The sequence below is a fragment of the Physeter macrocephalus genome, chromosome 13, assembly GCF_002837175.3.
Source record: "Physeter macrocephalus isolate SW-GA chromosome 13, ASM283717v5, whole genome shotgun sequence".
NCBI classification, from domain to species: Eukaryota; Metazoa; Chordata; class Mammalia; order Artiodactyla; family Physeteridae; genus Physeter; species Physeter macrocephalus.
The window spans coordinates 41,755,889-41,780,849 of NC_041226.1; the positions used below are offsets into that span (position 1 = coordinate 41,755,889).

The 24,961-nt window shown below is 33.3% G+C and overlaps 1 protein-coding gene across 1 annotated transcript in view; it reads right to left on the reverse strand.

Moving 5' to 3' along the window:
• The window catches only part of PCDH9 (protocadherin 9), a 999,310-nt gene that overhangs the window by 640,119 nt on the left and 334,230 nt on the right, over positions 1-24,961 (reverse strand). The window contains exon 3 of the mRNA XM_024123249.1: positions 2,698-2,805. Within this exon, the coding sequence (XP_023979017.1) occupies positions 2,698-2,805 (108 nt within the window). The remainder of the gene's footprint in view (positions 1-2,697; positions 2,806-24,961) is intronic.

Consider the following 24,961-nt stretch of genomic DNA (forward strand, 5'->3'; position numbering starts at 1 on the left):
AGAGAAAAACAAATACCGTATGCTAACACATATATATGGAATCTAAAAAAAAAAAGAAATGGTCATGAAGAACCTAGGGGCAAGACGGGAATAACGACGCAGACCTACTAGAGAATGGACCTGAGGACAAGGGGAGGGGGAAGGGTAAGCTGGGACAAAGTGAGAGAGTGGTAGTGTATATATGGACATATAAACACTACCAAATGTAAAATAGATATCTAGTGGGAAGCAGTCACATAGCACAGGGAGATCAGCTCAGTGTTTTGTGACCAGCTAGAAGGGTTGGATGTGGAGGGTTGGAGGGAGGGAGACGCAAGAGGGAAGAGATATGGGTGTATATGTATATGTATAACTGATTCACTTTGTTATAAAGCAGAAACTAACACACCATAGTAAAGCAATTATACTCCAATAAAAACGTTAAAAAAATCAGAGATTGTCATTCCGCATTTTAAAAAATGTGTACTTAAGAAATTAGGCATATTATTATCAAAAGCAATACACACATGAGGAGCTTGAAACAGATCTGACTCAGAGGACATGCTACGAAAGTGTCAGTTGTCTAAATCATCAACTTTTATGGTATCATAGACCACTAGAGAGATATAGAACCTAAGAGATAACTTAGTTTGAAACCACTTAGACTACAATTGGCCTGGAGTATATATATATGATGGTTAAATGAGAATTTGTGAGATAAAAGTTTTCTAAAGTATTTTCTTTCTTTCCTTTGTTTATGAACATAGCACAGCAGATTTACTTTCACTGTTCTTTGATGATTGGAGTCATAATATAAGTTGACATTGTAACTCTTAATATCATTTTTTCTTGTCAATATTCCGTAGAAATTTAGTCTAACAAACTCTGTACATACTGTGTTCCTATGCTTTGAGACTTATAAAATATCTAGGGAAGAAAAATATCTGGTTCATAGAAAATTATTTTAATTACAGCTCATTAAAATTCCTTAGAAAAAGTAAGAAAATCTTCAGTTAACAATTTCCATATTCTACCCTTTCCATATTCTACCCTCTTGGATAGTCCAAGAGGTCTCTGGGGAGTATGGATTCTTTACTCAAAAGATACAGACATGAAAATGCTATATAAATGAGTACAATTCTTAGGAATTTGAAATCAACTTGGATTTCAATGGCTTTCAGAACATTCTGGATGGGCTTTTTAAAGATTTACATGAGTGTTTATGAATGAAACATTTATTTCTGCCATAGAATAAGGGTTGTGTTATTATTGAATGGAATAAGGGTGAGTAATGGCACACACTCCTGTGTTCTAGACACTTGACACATACATAGTGATGAGGAACACTCAAAGGGTTAAAAATTACAGTTCTTCTCTCAACTGTCAAGTGATTAAGATTTTGGAGAGAGAAAGATAAAGAAAATAAAAGCGAAGCAGGAAGAAGACTATATGCTGTAGTTTAGAAGGATGTTTCTAAATAGCTCTACACAAAGAAAAAGAAAAATAAGAAAAAAATACATGGAGAAAAAATTAAGAGATAAGCTGCCCCAAATGTCACTTTATCCTTTTTCCACCTCAGTTAATGGTATGTCCAAAAAAAGAAGTTGCCTACTCAATCAAATTTCTATTAATCAAAGTAGTTTCTCTGACCTACATTACACCCGGAACTTTGAAAAGGATAGATTCCTTTAGTTGGCAAAAACACTTTATTGTTAATAATAATCAAAATGTTTTCAGTACCTTTAAGGAAATGGGCGGGGGGAACCTGGCTTCAATGAGAAAATAGAAAACACATGAACACACAAGCACACACACATACATATATGCCCATATACATAATCTATCTAACCATCATCTTTTTACAATCTATGTTATGACAGTGGACAATAGGTGAAACAAATATGTGTGTATTAATACTAGAGTCAATTATTGAAACACAATTCATTAAAAATATGGATCTTTTATTGCACAATGTGAACATACTTAGCATTATTAAACTCTACACTTAAAATGATTAAAATAGTAAATTTCATGTTATGTGTTTTAAATCACAATTTTTTTAAATGAAAAATAACATATTCCTACATCCAGGCATAATAGAATAATTGGTACTGGAATAGCTCCCCCCCCCAACAAAAAAGAAAAAATATATGGATCTTAGACATGGATGAGCCCATTAAGAAAAAAGGAAAATGATGATTTTTATTTTAAATTCAAATATACAGGACACTAAAGGATCAAGCTGAGAAAAAGTAGTAAAAAAAGAAAAGATTAATGAAAACTCCAATTTAACCTGTTATTAAGCAGCATTGTGTTCTTTGTCTTCCTTGAGTATAGCGGATGAAGCAAATCAATCTTTCAACAAATGGATGTGGGCATTTTTAGCTCAACTAATAAAAATGAATTAAGAACATTTAAAAATAAAGTTGCTCATTACTTTCTCCAAAAATTGGTAAAAATCAACACTTTGTATTCAATGACAAGAACACTATATTTCATAGTTCGACCATTACTAAAAAAGGAAAAATATTATTGCTTCCTTTTTGTTCTAATATCATTTATTTAAAGTTGTTTAAAAAAAGGTACTAGTGTAAAAATACGACCATAAAAGGGGTCATCAAAGAAAATATTTATAACAGTTAACTTAGAGTATTTAAAACCACTAGGAAAATGCAAATTGCTCAGTAGCAACATGGTCTCTATAGAGTTATTGCATACCTCATAATCGTAATGGCTTTCTTCATTCTCCTGAATGTGGAAACCCGCAGAGCTGGGACATTTCTGAGGAGTGACAGGAATATTGTCACTTTTGCTGTGTGAGTTACACTGAAAGAGATTACCAAATGATTGTGATAAACTACTCCACATTAAGAATGTCTATTGAGAGACATGGTTATTTGCTAAGCGACTAATAAAGGAGGTCCCTGTGAACTAACAGGGCTCTCCCTCAGGTACATGTATTCATATTGAGCCTTTACCAAAAAATAAAAAATGGTATATAGTATAAATGGTATATAGTATAAAAAATAATAGATATTATTATTATCCCCAGTTACAGATGAGGAAAATGAGGTATAAAAATATATTTTCCCCAAATTTGGGCTGTTACCCAACTTTCTGGGACCATGCTCCATACCTTATCTACCATATGCATGCCCCTTATAAATGACACATTTTAAATAGATAAAACTGAAAAATTAAAAATTTAAGGTCTTAAAATATTAATTCACTGTTTTCTGTACCAAATACAAAGTATTTTAAAATACAGGTTAACTAAAATAATTCACCTAGAAATGGCTGTGAACTGTAAAACATAAGATATTAAATTATGGCTTGGCCTTTCTCCATGAAAATATTAAAAATATTGTTTTCCATATTCCTCACAAGAGTTGTTTTATGTGAAAACAAGATATTATTCACTTTCTGTCATCCTTGCTTCCTTCTTTCCTAAATATCTTATTAGATTCAAGGCTGCTTGGTCATTTATTAAATATCACATTGGGGTGTCTCAGGTTTCTACTTATTAAAAGGTATTGTAGTGCCTCCCAAAGGGGCTCATCATTGGTATATAACCTTTCCTTTCTCATAAGACTACAAAGTATGCACAGGTTTTTATGATGTAAGAGGGGAAGATAATATTTTTCAAACTAGAATGCCACATTTTTGGTTCACTAATGAAATTTTACTTTCCCCATACCAGAGAACAATCTGTTAGAAAATTACTATTAAATACATTTTAAAAAGCAAGTGAGTTTTAGAGTTTGGTATAATTGAGGTCAGGATATTTTCATCTCAAAACCATTTTATATACATTTTATATACATTTTATATACATTTTATATACTTATGTGTATTTTAAAATATTCCCATTACATTTTTTAAAACTTTTTTATTTTAAACACAGAAAAATGGAAAATATTTAAAAAATAATTTCAGAATACCTTTCATTACATTCCAACAATGTCAATTATTAATTATCTCATTTATTTTTCTTTGTTTGTTTAAGAGCCATAGCAATATGGCAGACTAGGAAAGCATATGACTCTGAAACGCAAACCCATATTAGAAACCTTTCAGCATCAAAAAATATATATGCCTGTCCTCTCTACAAACAATATTATTTCAAGCCTGTTCAAAACCTTCCTCTTCTAGGAACTCTTCATGGGTAATGAAACAAATGGTGTTTGCATTTAGCCTCTGTTTGCAACCTGAGTGACTTAGATGTAGTTTGTAAAATGCTGCTCTGCCAGTATTAATTCTTGGAATGTGCCTGAGTTTGTCTGAACAACTTCACTGTTAATTATGAAAGCGTATCTTTGATATCTCTCCACAGCAGCTTCCTTAGCTTTCAAAAAAAAAAGTTTAGGCCTTAAAACAGTTATTTTCACTTGTGACATTTTAGTCTCTCAATTCCTATCCCTAGCTTCTCCTCATATCTATTCATGCTGATTAATCTTTTTAAAACATCTCATGTATTATGCAGTTTTTCTCCCTAGAAACTTTTCCTCAATTCCTGTGGCCCAGCAGTGGCTCTCATTCTGCCTGTGTATTAGAATCACCCAGGGAGCTTTAAAAAGTGTCAATGACTGAGCTCCACCTCACACCAGATAAATTAAGGCTCAGGCAAAAATATTTTTGAAATACCCAGCTAATTCTAATGTGCAGCCAGAGTTTAGAATCCCTGGATTAGGGTTTTCATTTCTTCTCTGGCCTCAGGATACTATAAGGAATTTTGGCCTCACTCCTCTTTCAATCTGATCTCTTGCTCCTTAGCATTTGTTCATCCTTTTCCTTATTTAACCTTCTGTGTCTTAGGTGATACTGGTGATTTCGTTTTTCATGGATATATCATAATGCCTCTGAAACTGAAAAAAATCCTTTATTTGCATAATACTTTATACTTTTACATATAAGATTTTATGTATTATCCACAAGAAACCTCTGCAGAGAGAGGTAGAAATCCTACTTTAACGGATGGGGAAGGCAGAGGTTCAGAAATATTCAAAGCCCTCTGTGCAAAGATTTGCCCAGTAAAATCACTCCTAAGTGACAAGACTTGGGCTATTGCTACTCTGCCATAACTCCCTTAAGGGATTCATTCATTTGCTTATTCATTCACATATTCTATTCTGTTTGTTCATTTGTTTGATCGTCAGATATTTGCTGAGTGCAGGTTATATATCAGGACTTTAGTGTCCCACAAAGATATGGCATTTCATATCTGCAATAGTCTCACACTAGCAGTGAAGCCATAATTGGAAACAAAATAACCACTGTGATATGCATAAGTTGCTAAGGGACAGAAGAGAGAACTCTGAGACTCCTGTGAGCAGAGTCTTGAAAGATGGGCCAATGAGGCAATCATGGCCAGCACAGTAGTCAGGAGAGAACAGACAGCATATGCAAAGTCTAGAAGACATGAATTCTCGGGACTTGCCTATGAGCTGCAAGTAGTTCAATAGTGCTTTAACCATGGATCATGTGAGATATGCTATGAGGATAGGGAGAGAGGTTATTAGTGAATGAAATTGAATGGTTAGACCCAATGATGAGAAGTTATAGAACTGGACTTAATATAAGAGAGGACAACCAAATAATGGAACGACGCTTTATATACAGTGGGTGTCAAAGGTGAGCTTTTATCATCATTCCTTCTTTACCTCCCTAAGGTAGTGAATACAATATAAGCAAAATGAATGCATTTGCAATATAACTCACACCAGGGTAAGTTCCTCTATCTAAACAAGATTTCACCCCTATGCCTCTCCGGTGTCTAATTCTGGAGCAGCCTCTGTCTATAGAACAGTGAATGGCATCCAAGGAAAAGTTTAATCCACTGTTATTTCATCACTTTTTAAATTTTTTGAGTGTTATGAGGTAAATAGCCTCTGGGGATTACAAATCTATGAATCAGAGCAAAAAAGAAAGAAAAAAATAACACTATAAACAGTATTTTGAGATCTGATATTATTAATAGCCCAAACTTTAAGGAAACAAGTTTTTAAGGGATAAACAATTTAATTGCTATGAATTCTTCCCAACAAGTTTCTATTTCAGAGAGAGTTGCAGCTGAAAATAGAAAGAAGGTTTATTGTAAAAGTCTTGAGATTTCACCCACTAAATATACACTAATATGTATAAAATAGATAACAAATAAGTACCTGCTGTATAAAAAAATAAATTAAATAAAATTCAAAAATTCAAAAAAATATTTTCCATTTTCCAAATTTGATATGAATAACTATATAATGAATTATGGCTAAGATGGATTTGATAAAACAGATTTAATATTGCAGGATTCATATGTAAATCAAACTTAAGAGATCTATAGCTCACTAACAACAATCATATTCAATGGCGATCACTGTAAATAAATTTATTTTATACTTTAAAGTCTATCTGATATTTTCCAATTAATAGTCTCATTTTATTATGTGTATAATGCTTCCTTCCCTTAAACACTTTTCATAGTTCCTGGGGAATTGTCATTCACTAGCTACAGAAATACCTACACAAATTTGTCTCATAATCAGGAATATTAGCTCTTTCATTTTTGACACCAATTCCTAATGAAGTACTTCATAAACAAAATATCAAGAGAAAAACAACAGCAGTAGCAAAAGCAATAAAATTTTATGAAAAATCACATAACCATAAGTAAGACACTGCTGTTTTCTTTGCTACGAAGGGGGTTCTTTACATTTTCCACCCAACTCTGTAGTAGCATCAATATGGCCTGTTATTCTGTTACTCCTCCTACCTTCTTACAAAAGCAATGTTTGCTAAAAATCAATGGTGATGGTATAAAATTTATACAATCATTATAGAGGCAGCCGCCTTTGTATTTTTATGCTATAGGTTTCATTAAATAACAATTCCTTTTGTTTAAACCTCCCACTGAAACTCTTATTCCTACCCATTTTAAGAAACTAGAGATTGCTTTCATGAAGAATTGGTAAACATTCTTAAATTATTATTATTATTATTATTATTTTTGCTGTACGCGGGCCTCTCACTGTTGTGGCCTCTCCCGTTGCGGAACACAGGCTCTGGACGCACAGGCTCAGCGGCCATGGCTCACGGGCCCAGCCGCTCCGCGGCATGTGCGAGCCTCCCGGACCGGGGCACGAACCCCGCGTCCCCTGCATCGGCAGGCGGACTCTCAACCACTGCGCCACCAGGGAAGCCCATTCTTAAATTTTTAATACACAAGTTCTAAAGGTTAATAAAATATTGACATTTACAGAAAAAAATCTACTTTAAAGGATTGTCTGTACTTGGTGTTTTCAACCTCTCCACCCATTCCTTTGGGAAGCCCATGTGTGTCACATTTTTTACCACCCCTTTCCATTGAGACTGTTCTTTCACCATCACCAGGGATAGTAACTCAAAGGGCAATTCTCAGTCCTCCTCTCATTTGACACAACTGATAATTCCTTCATTCAAGATGCATTTATGTCACTCGACCTCCAGGACACCACAAACTCCTTGTTGTCTTTTTATCTCTCATTCTTTCCTTCCTGAATCATTTAACTGTTCGTGTTGTTATTGTCATTGTTAAAACTGAAAAGCTTGGAGAAAATGAAGCTTGATTACTTTCTCAGGAAGTATGTCTTCTGATGGCATTCTCCACTGGTTCCCGATTCTAAAATACTTTCTCAAACAGATCCATGAACGATTTCCTATTTATAAGCAGACAAGAGAAGGACTCTTAGAATGTTCCTAAACATGCTTACATCAAACCACATATTTTTGTGAATATTTCAGGAAGCTGATAAAATTTATATTTTAAGAGATCCTTAGTGTACATTCCAATTTCCGAAAATTTGTTCCAATCATTTAATGTCCTGAAACTTACTGTCTCAAATCAGGAAGCCTTGAGCTTGTATCTCCTGCCTTCTCTCTAATGTCTTCTATGAGTCCTTCTCTACTGGCTTATTGTCCTGTCATCATTAAATATGATTGGAAAACAAAGCTAAAACGCTCATCAAGAAGTGTGAACAGATAGGTATTCACCTTATGCAATATATGTTTTGATTTAAAATGAAAATGCAGTATAATAAATTTTAAAAACAAGTACCATATAAATGGTATTTAGTTTTAAAATCATAGAAATACAGATGGCTAGAATACATATCAGTGTAGAGATTACTTATGTAGAACGAGAAAAAATTGTGAACTGTAAAAGTACTCAAAAGGAATGTCAACTGTACCAGTAGTATACAGGTGTCTGCTTGTTTATTTTGTAAAAATTTTAAAAAAATTGTTTTGCCTCTCTTCTTTTCTTAAAAAAGTATTTCCCTTTAAAAATTGGAGAGAGCAATACCAGAAAATATTAACATATATTTGTTCCGGGTGCCAGGGATATAGGTATTTTCCTTATTTCTCTTTACTTTTTCTGAGTTTTTCAAATAACTGAAAATGAATTAGCACATAGAAAAAGAATTAGAATGGCTTTGTTAAAAATCTGTTTCATCCACCTCAATAAGATTGTAGATAATGGTTATGAAAGAGCTTTATAAACTATAAAATCTTGAAATGGTGCCTCTTCAGAAATAAAGGTGCCACGTGGGAGGTAGATCCCTTCTGATTTGGCTCAGGATAAACCCTTCCCTTTTTAGTAGAAAATGTTTTTTTTAGAAACAGGTGAGGAACATGCTGGTTTTCTTTCTATGGTACTACAGCTTAAAGGTCTCTCACTACTTCCTCTAAATAGGTTTTGCTTTCTTTCACTTCACAAGAGAACATGATCCTCCTGTTAACAATTTATCTCCAGTATATAGTACAATGCCTGCAGCATTACCAGGTATTTTATAAATATTTTATGTGAAAATTTTAAGTGAAATGAAAGAATAAATGCATAAATGCAAGACTTTCACAGAGACTTGTATTCACCTAGATTTTGGCTTCTAACTCCCTGGGTAATAATTTCTTTGTAGCTGTTTTCCTTTATCTTTTATGTTTTCATCTCCAGCAGACAAATTCATTGCAAAATTAGTATTCCCAAGACCTACATTTTGTATCGTAAATGCTAACACAAAAATAAAGTACATTAGTCTCATAGATTGAGAATACCTGTATTAAAAACAATAAACAAAGCAGTGGATTTAGTCATCATGGTTTGTTTCTCCAACTGGACCTTTAGTAAATCATAGCCGAAAGCATCTTTCTCACAGAAATATGTTACATAAGTGGATAAATTTGAATTGATCTACTGCATATATGAACAGATTTGCTCCTGTTCATCTTCTGGGCCCTGCACCATTTCCCTACACAGGAGACTTTGCCAGGTCCAGCCTCTTGGTTCTTCGGGGCATCAGACCCCCGGGTATGCAAGTTGACTGGGATCTACTTCAAAACTCCCTGAACTGATCAATAGCCCTTCTCGCTTTGTGTAAATTCCCCTCCAACCTTTTCACAGTCCCCATCCAGTATCTTCTTCCAGTCCTGAGGTAAGCTTTCTTCTCCCTTCTTGATGTTCCAAAGGTACCTCCTCCCATTTTGTCTACAATAGCACTTGCTTTCTCCTCTCTCTTAACAAACCTTTCCATTTTTAGTCCACGTTTGCAAAGAGACTATCTAGATGGAGGCAGTCACCTCTGCTCAATGAACAGGAAGAAGTTGACTGTTCCATGTGGGATTTGTGAAAAAACAAAAGCTGATTATATATAGTCTTTTGGCACAGGCCATTAAGTAGACTAGCTGGCTTCCTTCAATTATAGTTCGCTGTGATCAAGTGAAATTAACAGACAAAAGATGTATTTCTTATTGTGTACATTGTTATTGCAAGGAGGTCACTTTTAAAGCATTAGTATAATATTTACCTCTGCCTACTATTTTATAATATACTAAATTGAATCCACTTATTCCAAAACCGCTAAGATATAGGAATACTTTGTAACAAAGTAAAATCTTAACAAATATAAGCAAAAAGAGGATTGGAAAAACAAAATCTAAGAATGTGGAATCAACGTCTCATGAAATTCAGTAAATGATTCAAGTTGAATTATCAGATAAAACATTTTTTCCCCTTGTTTAGGGATTCTTCTTGTGCTATTCCAAAATTTAATGGTCTCTATCATAAGCTGACTGACATTTTTCAAACAATTGTAACAATTTAATAAAAAGTATAGGTGCCAAGTACTGTAACCAAGAAATAGCTTTCTCTCAATGTGTTATTGCCTAAGTGGTATTTGAGAGCAATCTATTGCTATAAATATCGTTGGTTATTATAAAGATTTAGCAACTCTGTATATTGTTCATTTCCTGAGAATGCTTGATTTTCCTTCTATGCAATGACTTTCAAGGCTTTTCTTAATGGACAATTCACAAATGCAGAACTTGAGATACAGAGAAAGATATATTCCCCCTAAAATCATAAAGTTTGTGAAGGGCTACATTAAGCTGAATTTTGTCTTCTTTTCTCAATATGATATTTAATGAGAGTGGGAATAAAGGGAAAATAATTTTATAGTCCTATAAAAATTTTGGTAATTCAATTAAGAATTAAACAATAGCATCTTATGTCAAAGTTACTCAGCAGCTTCCCTCTAAATGTGTACCAGCAGAGCAAACCTCTGTGAACTGAAAATTGAGTGTGCCAGGGTGCTGGGTACATGAGTGTGAACTCAATTTTGCTAAATAAATAAATACATGAACAAACCCATATATTTTGCCACATCCAGTTATAAATTTCTTTCTAAGTAATTACTACTATGCTCTCTAATTTAATATAGACAAACTGGATACAATCGTAGGTCATTACTCGCCAAGGAACAGTGAAAAACCACCTTTATGAGGATCACAAATTGTAGCTGCTCTCTGCACATTACAACATTTTCTTTAAGTGGTTCATGGATGTTATATAGAGCTTTATGAACCTCCTTTGACCCAGTTGCTATGGGCATGCATATAAATAAAAACCCTCAGAAATACACTTCAAACACTAATGTTCTATACTTTACAATTCTCCATTGGTTTTTTTCCTTGTATTATTACCTTACTATAAAGCCATTTCACAAGAGCAATAAGACACTGGAAGATTTTAAATTACAAAAGGATTGCACGTTATGTTGCTTGGGCTAAGCTTCATTAATGCCAGTCAGCATTGCACACTGCATATTAATTCTGCATTTTAAATAAATGGATGCAAGCAATGCAAGCCTTTACATCTCCAGACACTTAGGAAGAGAGGCTAACTTCTGTCCAAACATATTCCAAGGACTACAGTAACAGACATTTTCAGTACCAGGGTTAATCAAGATTATTCATGCTGTATTTTTTTTTTCAAGACAATTGTTTTGTAGTTCATTTTATTATTTTTGTTATAAAATCCCTGAGAATTTTTTCATGTATTTATCATTTAATTTTATTTATACCTTGAAGAGAAACAAAACTAAATTTTTCTCATCACAAGCAAAAAATAGGGTGAGTAAAAATAGTTTGAATATTCCAGACACAATGGGAGAGGTCCTGTTTTAGAAATGTCTACTGGGAATTCTATGGGGATCTTTCTGTTATATTTCCAGCTGGAATTGAAAGACTTCAAGGGAGGAAAATGATGAGTCTCATTCTCACTCTAGGTAATTCATGTTTATGAAAGTCAATGTATTTTTTTCAGTTGGTTAACATTTTCAGGGAATTCTGAAAGAGTACCAAATACACAGTGATAAAACTAACTTATTAGAAAACAACAGTATTAGTTTATAGCATGTTTCACTTACTGGCATTAAAACACACAAAAAAGTTATATGAATCTAGGATGTAAGTGAATCCAGGGACACAGTTGTTAGTGCAAGTTCATGTGCCCAACACACAGTGAGGTCAAACAAACCAAAACATCTGCGTTTGGAGCAGAGAAAGTTTAATTGCAGTGGCAAGTAAGGAGATGGGCAGCTCATGCTCTAAAAAATTCTGAGTTCCCCGAAGGGTTTCACAAAACATTTTTAAAAGCCAGATGAGGGAGGGGGGTTGCAGGATATGTGATGAGCTCATCCACAATTCTCTGATTGGCTGATGGTGAGATAACAGGGCGGTGTCACAGGAGTTAACATTATCAGTCCTTAAGCTCCAGGAGTCCTGGGGCTATGTGCTCATGGTCATCAATTAGTTAACATCTTCCATTTGGTGGGGGGCTTTCACATCTGTAAAACAACTTAGGAAATGTGTATCAAATACTGTTATCTAGGTACTTCAGAGAGGAGCTAAAGCAGAGGATATGGAGGAGGGTTTGTCCCAGGAAGGCTTGGTTACACAGTGATGGGTTTTCAACCCAGTAAATATTCTTCTTCTATAGAGAGGCAGCCATGTGTGAATTGAACTTAACGTGTGTGTACACAGATGCAAACACACATACAATACGCTTGTGAATTCATGTTTCATGTAGGTGACTCATATTTTTTTGTAGATGATTGCATATATTTTTATAGAAGGAATATTTCTTTTCTACACAGAATTGCTTTTATCAATATTACATCAAGTACTATATTTTTTTCTAAAAAAATTCACCCTGCATGGTATAAATTATATACTATATAAATATTTATTTATAAAATTTTAAATGTGCTGTAAACAAACCACATATTATACTATACTAAGTTAGTATATATAATATCTAACATTAATACATCCTAGAGTTTAGAGTGAAATATTTCTGAAAAATAACCTTACCTAGAATTATAACTATATGTTGAAATTTTCATGATAGAGAATTTTTTTAAAAATCTGAACTTATAGTAGAAATATGTCCTTGTATTATGAAAAAAATGCTCTCCCCAAATAAGCCTTTAACATAATATTAACCTAGGCTATCTGCATGCCAGTCTTTCACAACAGTCTTCAAGCCAACCTTCAGTCAAAGAAATCAGGTAATAAATTCAGAGATTCAAATCTAGAGTGCTTTAAAGTGAATTCAAAGTTCAAGGTTGTGCCAGTTATTTGAATATTGTCTTTCAAGGCAAATTCTTAAATACGTTCAGTGGTTTATTAGACTTCTCTTACCAGAAAGTTGTCTAAAACAGACCCTGAAGTTGCAACCTATATTTTTAATAGCATCCACAGAGAGTTAGAGACATGTTTTCTTTTTATTTTTGTAGTATGTACACTAATAGTAAACAAACAAACATTACCCTTGAATACATAATTTTAAGATGTGTTTTTGTAAGTTGAGTGTTTCAAATTTTGATTTTAAATTCATTTATGCAAATTGTACGTTGGCTAAATTTGAATGGAAATTAATAACTTTTAGAGTAATGATTTAGAGTAAAAAGTAAAAAGTAAAAAACTTTAGAGAAAAACTTTAGAGTTAAAAAACTTTCCAGAATACACTGGAAAGTGCCAACTGGCACTGCGGCACTTGGACTTGACCTACAGCACTGCCACCATCTCACCATGTCATTTCACAGCCTCAGTGTCTTTGTCTGTAAAATGGCAAGTTTAGGATAGAAAATCTCCTCCACCTCTCCAAGTCAAAAATGCAGTATGTATGTGAGATATTATCAGATCTGTTACCCCAAAATTTAAGTTAGGGTTTGTTTTTCCAAATATCAGTCTCTATTAGATCTTTATAAAATGGTGTAAATAACTTAGTTGATAAAGGGACTGCAGGAAAGCTGAGACTTTACCACTGATTCTGTTATAATCATTTGCTTTTATCTTGCTGATAGCTTTGAAAAGGCATGTGACTTTCATTAAAACCAAAGTAAAATTTTTAATTCTCACGCTCCATGAACGTCTTTGTGTTCATAAGGGAAAAAAACAAAAACAAAAACAAAAAACACTATCAAAGGTCTGTTGTTTATTGGCTTTCTTTTCAGAAAAAGAACTGGTGCATCCAGTGCATTTTGAGATAGTTTAGAGTATTTAAGGCCAAAATAAAGAAACTAATCATAGTGATGCTGGATGGAAACTCTTCAGCAAGTCTGGAATCTATCTAGCTGTGAATGTTTAAAAGGCTAGTGTTTTTTAAATCTATTTTTTAAATTGAAGTTCTTGAAGTTCTGTGTATTTTAAGGAACAAAACCAAGTCACACGAGAAACATGTTCACTTTCAAGGTCTTAAAAATGGTTCTTCTTATAACTTTGGGGCAAGAATCCCCAAAGGAATGTACTTTAACAAACAAGGAAATATCTGTAGATGAGTCACTGCTTATAGAGTTCATCTTTTGAGTTACTTTCTTTGTCTCTAAGCTCCCAACTAATTTAACTTCAGCAAAGCCATCGTACTGTTTATCTTTTAATCCTGAGATCATAGAACTTTAACACATCGATGATTCTCTAAAACACTAACACTTCTCTCATTTAGTCTTATGAGGTCGTTCCCCTGGTGATGAGAGGTATGAAAATGAACCAGACATAGATTATAGGAACATATTCCAAAAACAATTTTTTTTTTTTTTTTTTGCTGTACGCGGGCCTCTCACTGTTGTGGCCTCTCCCGTTGCGGAGCACAACCCGTGTGCCCTGCATTGGCAGGCGGACTCTCAACCACTGCGCCACCAGGGAAGCCCCAAAAACAAATTTTTGAAACTATATATTAATAAGTATAAAGCATAACTGGGAAACATTTCTTTTCTGAGGAAGAAAATTTGATTTTCTCTTCAAGAAGGACATTAAATGCTGTATCTTTTGTGAAGACTCTCCCAAATAAAAGCATTTATTCACCTCATCAAATATTTCTTAACAATTCCCTCTGTGCCATATACTTTTTAATGACTTGGTTAAAAGATTACAAATAAGAAATAATCCTTGTCCTCAAAAAATTGGCAGTATATTAAATGTGCTAATTATACAAAAAAAATGTTCATCTTTATGAACTCTCCATATCTCCGGAATGTATTCAGCAACGTAGGGAAATATCTGAAAATAAAGGGAACAAAAAGAATAAAATCTGAAGAGAATATGATTAAATAGTTGCATTTTTACATTGTTTTTTTTTTCTCTATAGTGTTCTTCAGAAGAATACAGAATGATAGCTCTTTGTCAAAGAACAAAGTATTTTAGTCCTATACTGATATTAAAATAAATATATTTAGTTCCAGTAAATAAGATTTAATGTTTACGTTTGTGACAGTTTTTATGAAGTGGAAAAGGATAGGGGCAATATTTAAAATGATTGAACAATATATAGAGGACATTTTATAAAACATTTCTCTTCATAATAGTAATACCAATAACACAAATCCACTTCCAAATCAAGGTAATACATGATTTAAGGAAAATAATTTTAGGAAAAGAGAAAAAAATATATAATTATTGCCTTTTACAATTCAATACCATTGAAAAGGAACATGGCTCTTTGTGATCTTGTATTAGCGTTCTATTACAATGTCAAGCCCTTTTACAAAAGATTTCTTTTTATTCTACCTTAGATGATAAGGATCTGATAAGAATGAGTAGACTTTTTTACTCCCCTTCATGGAAGAAAAAAAATTCTGTTAGACTAGTTACATGATATATTTTTCTTACCATTTTGATTACCAAGAGACCTAACATAAGCCCAGAATAAGACCATCAACACTAATTTGGATTGGCTTTCGTGCATCACTGTGGAAAGATGTTCAAATTAATCAGACAATCCACAATGTTCTGCTATAATCCAAACAACTATGGAACACTTTAAAAAACAAAACATAACTTTTCTCCAGCTTCTAAAGAGTAGGAGCTGGGGGTGTATATGTGTCTGTGTATGTGCATGTGTGTGTTTACAGAAGCAGAATGAAGCAACCAGATAAGGTAGCTGCCTTCTTTTGAGACTCAACATCAAAAGAAACAAGAAATCGGAGTAAATATGATTCGTACTCCTGACACTGAGCTCAGCAGCTCTGAATCCCTCTTTGCCTTTCTTTTAGCCTTTCCTCTTTTTAAGTTCTATTAGGTCTCTTTTTCATTCCCCTCTGTGGCACTGAAACTCTTTTAAGAGCTTGGAGTCTGGGCTTGAAAATTGTACTTGCAAGTCAGGATTTGTAACAATTCCCTTCCCTTTGGGTGACTTCAACATCTGATAGATTCATTGCATATTAAAGCTAAAGAGACATTAGAGATTCTTTTCTTAACCTCTATTATTGATGAAGAAATCAAGGCAGAGAGACAGGAGCAAATATTTAGAGGCCAATGGATGATGTATTTTATCTGATTTATGTGACTTAGGGTAAAAATTATCTTAATTATCTTAATTCCTATTAATATAATTGAAGCAACAAAAAATTCAGCTGTATTTTCAATCCCATATTTTAAATTATAGGTTTACAGACTTTAAAGGGACCTTTGAACTCAGCGCATTAAAATTCTCACAAGTTGCCCAGATCACTGCCAGGCAAGAGGCTAATAACAAAGACCTGTCAATAGACTGGATTTAGAGCCTATGGTTCATTCAACCCAAGTGGTCATTCAATTGAACAGGAAAAAAAAGGAAAAAAAAAGATGTTTTTTCCTGGAAGGAACTTATAACCAAATCTTAAGAAACCATCTGCTAAACTAAAATATCCAAATATATTCATAAAATACACCTTTCTCAGTTCAGCTGGAAATATGCCATGCTCAGAATCTGGGAGGTTGAAAGGGCCAATCAGATATTCTGAAACATGAGCTAAACAAAGAGAGTCTGATGAGTTTAAAACCAAATACTATGATAAATACGTGTTTGAATACAGTCAAAAGTGTAGGTATAAGTATTGAAGCTGTATATGTAAGTTATCCACACAGCTTAGACCCTTTTGTATTAATGGTTGATTGTGAGCAAGGCTTGAATGAACTTTACCAACTGGTATTTGTGCTTTTAAGCTAACTGATATTGTACATATCATCTCAAAGTACAAAACATTCTTTCCAATCTTATTCCCTAGTGAGCTCTCTAAAGCATGGAGGAGGATAGAAATTTGTCCACAGTCTTATTAAAATAAAAAGCTAAACACAAGAAGGGATGTTTGCCTGAGAAAGGAAAACCCATGCACACACATGTACCTAATAAAGGGCACATTCAGCAAATATTTACAAACTTTTAAACAAGCTATCGAAAGTACACATGAAAGATAACAAAACCTTATTTTCTGCTGCTCATTAAACTGAAACTTCTTACAAATGAAAAATAAAGTCACTACCTACTTGCTTTTACTTCAATTGCCTGCTTCATATATTGAGCAACAACTAATAAAACATACCCTTCACTTGCTGAAACCTTGATCCACTCATTTGATGGTTTATGTTAATGTCATGTTAGACAAGGCAATAACTTTTGCTCAATTTATTCTTCATGACTAAACAAGAATGCACTTCAAAATGAACTGCCACGAAACTAGGCCTTTGGGAATGTGTTACATGTAAAAGTCGGGTACACTTGCCTTACATATATTTCATTAGTGCCTGATATTCAGGGTCAAAATTGTCCTTTCAGTTTTCCCCATCTTTCAACAGACTGAGTCAAATGACTCACCAGATTCTGGAAACATTTTATATTTTAAATCCTTTTTGAAATATAATCACTAATGTGTTATTTGATAATCATAATCAGAAACATTAATCACTACAGTCTTGATGAAAATTAAGGCATTATCTCAAGAAGGCTCTGGTCGAATAAATGTGTTGACATGTTATTTGTTTTTATGAGAGTTATTCATTGTGATTCAGTATAAAATAAGTTTATGGAAAAGAAGTGACAAATACTCGGTATGAGAATCCAATACAAACAGAAGGTATGTAAGATAGAATCAACCAGGAGATCCCTTTTAATTTCATTACAAGGTAAAAATACATAAATAATCCATTACTAAAATGCCTCCTGGGTACTGATTCCCTCTACATGAACAACTCTGCCTATTTAACATGTCATGTTTTCACTTTAGCATTATATATGTGACAAACTACTCAAGATATCTCCTTCTGCTTTACCCGATCCAGTGAAGAGACATTCCAACTACAGGACACAATCACCCCTCTCTCATTCCTTGTCCCTTCCAGACCAGGCACATTAGGAAAGTGGTGTACCTTAGACACCCAAATAAGCAAAATCCAAGATGATTAGTGTCTTGTGTGAAAACTGCTGTACATGGCTATGTTAAAAAATGGATTCTTCCTCCCCAGTGCTCTCCTGGAAATTTAAGAGGAAGAAAAGAAAGTCTCAGTTGGTGATTGAAGTTGAAATGGAAGGATTGGGGTATACAAGGACCCTGCAGCATCCATGTTCAAGTTGTGACAAAACAGTATAGAGAAAGTCAACAGATGTTTCCAGAAATACATAGATACCAAGTGGAAAGAAAACAGAGAAACAGAGATAGACAGAGACACAGACAGACAGAGAGTGAAGGACACACAGGCGCACAGAGAAACTGACTCATTTATCATTTTCTGTTCCACTTTTGATAACGACTCAGGTGTTCTTCATTTTCACCACCCCTTGGATGTCAGGAGATCTCTATTTTAATCTAGCTGGTGTAAGTGAGTTTCTGTTTCTTATAACCAAAAGTTTCTTCATCAGCGACTTTTATAATTGTATACATTATATTAAGACTGTCTTCTTAAACTGCCTTTTATACCACTTTATTAACTTTGCTTTTATAGCAAAGGGTAAGACAAGTAAAGAGAAACAGACTTTCAAATTCAGTTTTATTAAGGCAAGAAGAAAAAAGAATGTGTCTTAATTTACCATTTTAACAGTTTTTATAATCGCTATAGTAATAATTTTAACCAATGTTTCTCTATTGAGAAAAAAATAAGCAGAGAAGTAGAATATGTGCCCAAGTATCAAATGGATACCCAGATATTTTTATATTATCAGGATAAAACCACTAAAGGCTCCCAACGTGCCGGATGCATTTAAATCTAAATAATGATTTAAATTTTGTCACTTCTCTTATAAAAGATTTATGAGGTTTTTTTTTTGGTCATGGTAAAATAAATTCACCTATAATTATTGTAACACTTACTGGTATTTTCAACCCTCTGTTTTCCACCTATTGCTCTCATAGTGCATTTTGAAAAGAGTATTCTTTTCAATTGTTTTCAATTTCCTCACTTCTCAAGGATGCCGCAGCTTCCTTAACACTTGACTATAATTACTCTTGGAAAGTCATCACTCTGGTTTCTTTCCCTTTTCTCCCACAATGCTAATCTCTCTGTTCCTCAGTAACTCTCTTAATTTCATTATCCTTGACTGTTCCTTTCTCATTGGAAACATCGTATATATTGAAATTTCTCAAGTCTACACTCTTGGGTAGCTTCTCACCATTTCTTATTTCTCAGAGAATCTTCATGTTATTCCATACCTTTCATTATCCCCTGTACACCTATCAGTGATGACATCTAAATTTACTGCCTCCTAAGAGAACTAATTGTTCTTCTATGTTTCATTCTGTAATTTTCAATGTTTGCTAATATTCCTAGATTCCTTCTCACATCTTAAATCCAACTCATTCAAAGCCCATTGGCTTAGACCCTCCTTATACTTTTCCTTTTGCATCCGTAGCAAAGAAAAAATTTTAACATCCATTTATCTGTATAGCAATTATGTGTTTTTTTGTGCCTATTTTCCCTTTGATGTCCTAGTGACATGCACAGTGTCTAGTGGGTAGTTGGTTCTTAAAACTACTTATTTATTTTGAATAAAATATTCAGTATAATTTCGAATTCTGTTATGGAACCACACATTACACTGGCATTCACAAAACCCCATACACTGTTACAGCTAATTAGAATCATTGATTATTTGGTAATATTCCATTCACACACGTTGCATACAGGCATAGTCTTCAGAATGGTCCAGTGAAAAAAAGCACTGTATTCACTGTAAAACCATGAGAAAGTGGTTGTGTCCCCATGGGGATAATATAAACCTCTCTTGCCTGTCAGGGAAGGTGGTTAAGAGGCTTAAATGAGATAATTAAGTGTAAAGAATTTGAGAAGTATAAGGGGTTATCCAAAGTCAGGTTATGTTAATATCAACATTTAAAATTATATATAACATGGTCCTTTTATTCCTTATTAAGTTTTAAACCTAGAATGGTGTTCATTTTTCAAAACAACAAATTAGGACCATGTTTTTAACATTCTTTGACTTCTTAAACATATTCATATAATTGATAATATGCTTGCTCCTTAGAATAACCTAAATAATATGCTGTCTGTGACCCTTATTACTACACTGTTCCAAGTATAAATTCTGACAGGCTATTATTCAGAAATACATATACTTGATATCTAAACACGATGTATGTTTACTTATTTATTCTTTGCCTTGTAAAGACTTGACTTAATGAACCCACATATTTAAAGATGTGTACTTTTCACTTTTACTTGGGGATAGGTGGAATAGACAGCCATTTTCCCTTGTGTTTCAAGCAAAATAGGCAGAACAAGAATGAAAGGAGATATCCTCAAGTGGATTTGATCTCCGGGTAGATAAAGGAAAAATTAACTGTATTCTGATTGTCACTAATCCTCAAGACTCTTATCACAAGTTTCTGAAAATTCCTGAGCTGTAACATTAATCTCCTTGAAAGGGAGACACTCAATTTACAGTGTATTTTGCATGTCCCTAAACAAGTATTGAATGATGAATTTCACTGTCTGATTGAGGTGGTTTACCTCAGCACATAATTTCTTATATTAATAACCTTCCCACAGGAGCTGAATGACCTTCTATAAATACAATCCCTTCATTCAGTCAAAAAATTAAAACATGTAACCACCTCACAATTCATCATCTTTTTTACAGGCAATTGTTGAAGCAGAAATAAAACACAAATCCCCAATCCTCAACCAATGTAATGTAAAATCATGCAGCCTTCTGCACTTATGTAACATGGATATATTGAAAATTACATAGCAGTTTGTGTTCCAAATCAATTCTTTTGAGTGGATTTCTGTTTGCAGTGAACCACAATTTTCAGGGCAAAAAACAACTCCTTTCCAAAATCAAAGGCATCCTAAAACAATAGCCTCCTGAATGCTTGTATATTTTCAATCAGTCTTTTAAAAATGCCTCTTTATATGACTGCCTCAACAATTATAGTAAATCCAGATTATTAGGGTTATTCTTAGAATCTGCAAGACCTTTATTTACATAAAACTCTCAGCGAATGAATTTCAGAGTTCACAAATGGAGGCTTTCTCTTTGGGTAAGATTGATGGAGGTTTGTACTTTATTTCACTCTGTATTAAAACCCTAAAAAATGTACTCAACAAACTAATGTAAGTTCTTAGTTCAGCTTGAAAATATCTCTACCTGAAAAACATAATCCTAGAGCAGATTGTAGAGTTATGTCAGAGAATTCTCTGGTAAACCAGAAAATGTCAGTTAAAAGGCTTCAGATAATTGCTATATTTTCAATGTGAATAAATTTAGAATATTGGATAGCATTTTAAAATTCAATATTCTTAACTACCTTTAATTATAGTAACTATGGAGGCAGAGATTGTATTTATATAAGAAATGAGATATTTTTAAAGACAAAACCAGAGTTCGATTCAGAATAGCTCCCTGTATAAGGCAGACATCTCAGTTACCTTGAGCAGTTTCTGTTGGCTTATCCAGTTGACAAAGTTAGGTTATATTTATTGCATCTGGTCCTCTCACATTAGGTAAGCAATCTTTATTTTACCAAAACTGCATAAGACAAAGCCAATTTCAGTGGAAGAAATAACAAAGCTAAAAATTTGCCACATGAATACACACACATTACACAAATATGTGTTTTGCATAAAGCAGAAGCAAAGCACATATTCAAACCTACTGGAAGAATTGAAAAGACTAAGTAAAACATAGTATCTCTCTTTCAGAATTTCAGACCTCAAGGGAAGACCACATGTGCAAAATATATTTTAATACAAGGTAGGTTATTATGTGAATGCTTCCTGTTTTGAGTGCAGTGGAGCTGGGCTGGGTGGTGGTAAAACTTCAGGGGAAATATACAAAACAATCTTAATAACAATAGTTCTAACAGTAATTTAAAGTGTCCTGAAATTTACTCAGGTTATTGATAGTAGTTTTCATATACTAAGCGATTTATAGAACTATTAAGTCCAAAATGTTGCCACATGAATATCACTATTGAGAAAATAAAATGTGTAAACTTTGTAAGTTTGTAAATGTTACATAAACTTTGTCAACTACTCCTTGAGATGACTAGTTTCTTGGGTTAAATTGTCTCATGTATAAGGAATACCAATATTTGTTTTCCTTTCATGGACAGAGACAATGCCACCTCTTCAATTTATTACACTCAGTCTTGTGATTGATTATGCACGGATGAAGTGATTGTGCAGAAATTAAATGTGATGCAAACATATAATTTATCAAAAAATATTGATTTACTATTTTACCAAAATGTTTTAGAATAGATAAAATATATATCTAGATGCAAATGTCAAGTGTCATGTTTGGAATAAAAATATTGATCAGTTAGTTCTTTGTCAACTCCAGAACTACTTCTCTGCCTTCTTTTTACAAAGACTTTTATCCCCCTCCTAACCTAAGAAAGAAAGATAGTACATTTGAATTGCTTGTGAATGGGCAGGGAGAGCAGACTCAAAGAGTGCTAATAGGTATTTTCTATCTTTAATTTTCATGACTACAGGAGATGTGTGGGAAGAAGATAATAGGAGAAATAAATCCAGCATTCACCCAGAAGCAACTTCCTTATATTCACATCCTCACTGAGCTTTTGGCTTGAATAACTTTGTTGGTGGACAAACACCGTGCCACCCCATGCTTGAAAAGTTCTGAATGTAATTGTCTGTCAATGATATGATGATTTGATGATATTATGATGATTTATATGATCTGTTGCTATTGCTAGTGCTGCTGATAACTCTAATTTGCCACTCTTTTATTAGATATGAGGAACTTGACAGTCTTCAGTTTTACAGGTTAGCTTTCCCTCTGGGGATACTGCCAATCAAATTACATACCCCTTCCATTCTCCTTGGGAAAAGGATAACACTACCAAGACTACTATTATTGCAATGGTCATGTTTTACTAACTCATTTATTTTTTCATCTTATAAAAACCCTCATTATATGATTAAATGTTTAGAAGTAAATAGAACTAGAAGTGCATGTTTATCACTTTTTAGCTATATCTTAACTAATATTCCTCTGGCATCACTAGAGTATGAAAGAGCTGAGAATATTTATGCTCAAGTCAGAAACTGAGGATATAGCATAGTTAATGCATCATGGTTCTGATAAGTAAAAAATATGCACAATTCAAAAAGAATAATCACTGGTGAGTAGATAAATTATTGTATGGCCATTATCTGAAGAGCAGAGAATGGCATAATTCATATAATTTCTTCAAATTCATAGAATTAATATTTAAGATATGCTACACCTGGCTAATACACATAAGCAATTGCATAATTGGCACATGTTTGACAGCTAATTATATGTACCAAACCTCGACTATGAAGAATAAGTGAAATGAGAAAAACATAGCACATCCTCCAGTTGGGTACATAATTATATGTAAACTGTTTCAAAACAGAGTTATTTCTGAAAATTTTGTTTTCAAGTATTTCCATTTTGTAAATTGAATAAAGATCCCATTTGAACTAAGACAATAGACATATGTAGTTCTATATGACTGGAGCTATTTTAATATCCAAATTAAAAGCAAAAGCTTATGATTATAGATCATATTGATTACTATGTGCCAGATATAGTTCTAAGTAATTCAGATGCATTAATCTTCTTTTAATCTTCATAACCACTCAATATAATGTATACAATCTACATTCCCATTTTAATATGTAAGAAAACTGAGGCATAGGGTGATTAAACAATAATGTCACAAAGCTGATTGGTTAAAAAACTCAAAGGTGAATTCTCTGGCATGGCTAAAGTACTCAAATATATGCAATCACACTGTTCTATTACTGTTTTATTAATGAGGGTGAAGTGGGTTCCAGTAATCAACAAAAATGTACTAATGTATCTCCACAATTCTTTCCAATTTACTAGCTATAGCCTATTTCATGAAACTGTTGTCTGTTTGGTGTTTAAATGCAGTACTTAACATATAGATAACATTTAATAATTTTATGTTTTAAAAAAATTTAAAGATATAGGATGCTCCTGTTCTACCTAGTCCTTGCAATGAGCTTTCAACCATAGGTCAGACTCCAAAAGTACACAGTCATATTGGCACAGAATTAAAGCAAGAAGCAGGAAGGTCAATAAAACAAGGAGGCATTAGAGAAATGGAGAGACCACCTACAAAAACCTGTAATCTTAGAGACAGCCATTCTTAAATTTTACTTTATCCTGAAGATATTTGACCAATGTCTACTTACTCTTTTATTCAATACTAATTTTCAATTTGTATTATTTTAAAAGCTTCTGGAAATTCCTTTGGGTGAGAACTCAGTTGTGGTCGCCAATCTATGAACAAGTAGCCATCTGTTTCTCCCAGGAAATGCATCATTTAAGAAAACCTTTACTTTATAAGCCACTGTTCTTAGCCCTCATTCAATCAAATTGTTAGTGTTAGATTTTAATATATATTTATATTTATCTCAAATACAGACAGAGCAGGATTGATTTTTTTTTTTTTTTAATTTACCTTTTCAGGTAATACTGCTTTGGACAGTAAAAACTTCCCAATTCAAAGTATTTTCTCCACCATTTTATTGTTTGTAAATATGTTACACAGGTAACCACATGCTTTATGTGAAGAGAAAAATGTAAAAAATACAGTGTCTGCATTTTATACACATTTTCAATCAGCTACTTTTTATAATTAAGTCTGAACACAAGGTAAGAGTTTTGAGTAATGCTACTTAAAATGAGATTCTATCAGTATTTAAGTGTACTAGGGAAGCTCTTCATTTAAAGAAAATATGTAAGGAATGTCACCATGTACTAATGAAAACCAAACAAACAAAAGTATAATCTGGAAATGTGTATAATCAGTCTCATAAACATTTTGAAAATTATATTATTGATACATATATGAAAAGTATGCATGCATGAATATACATACACACATTAAGT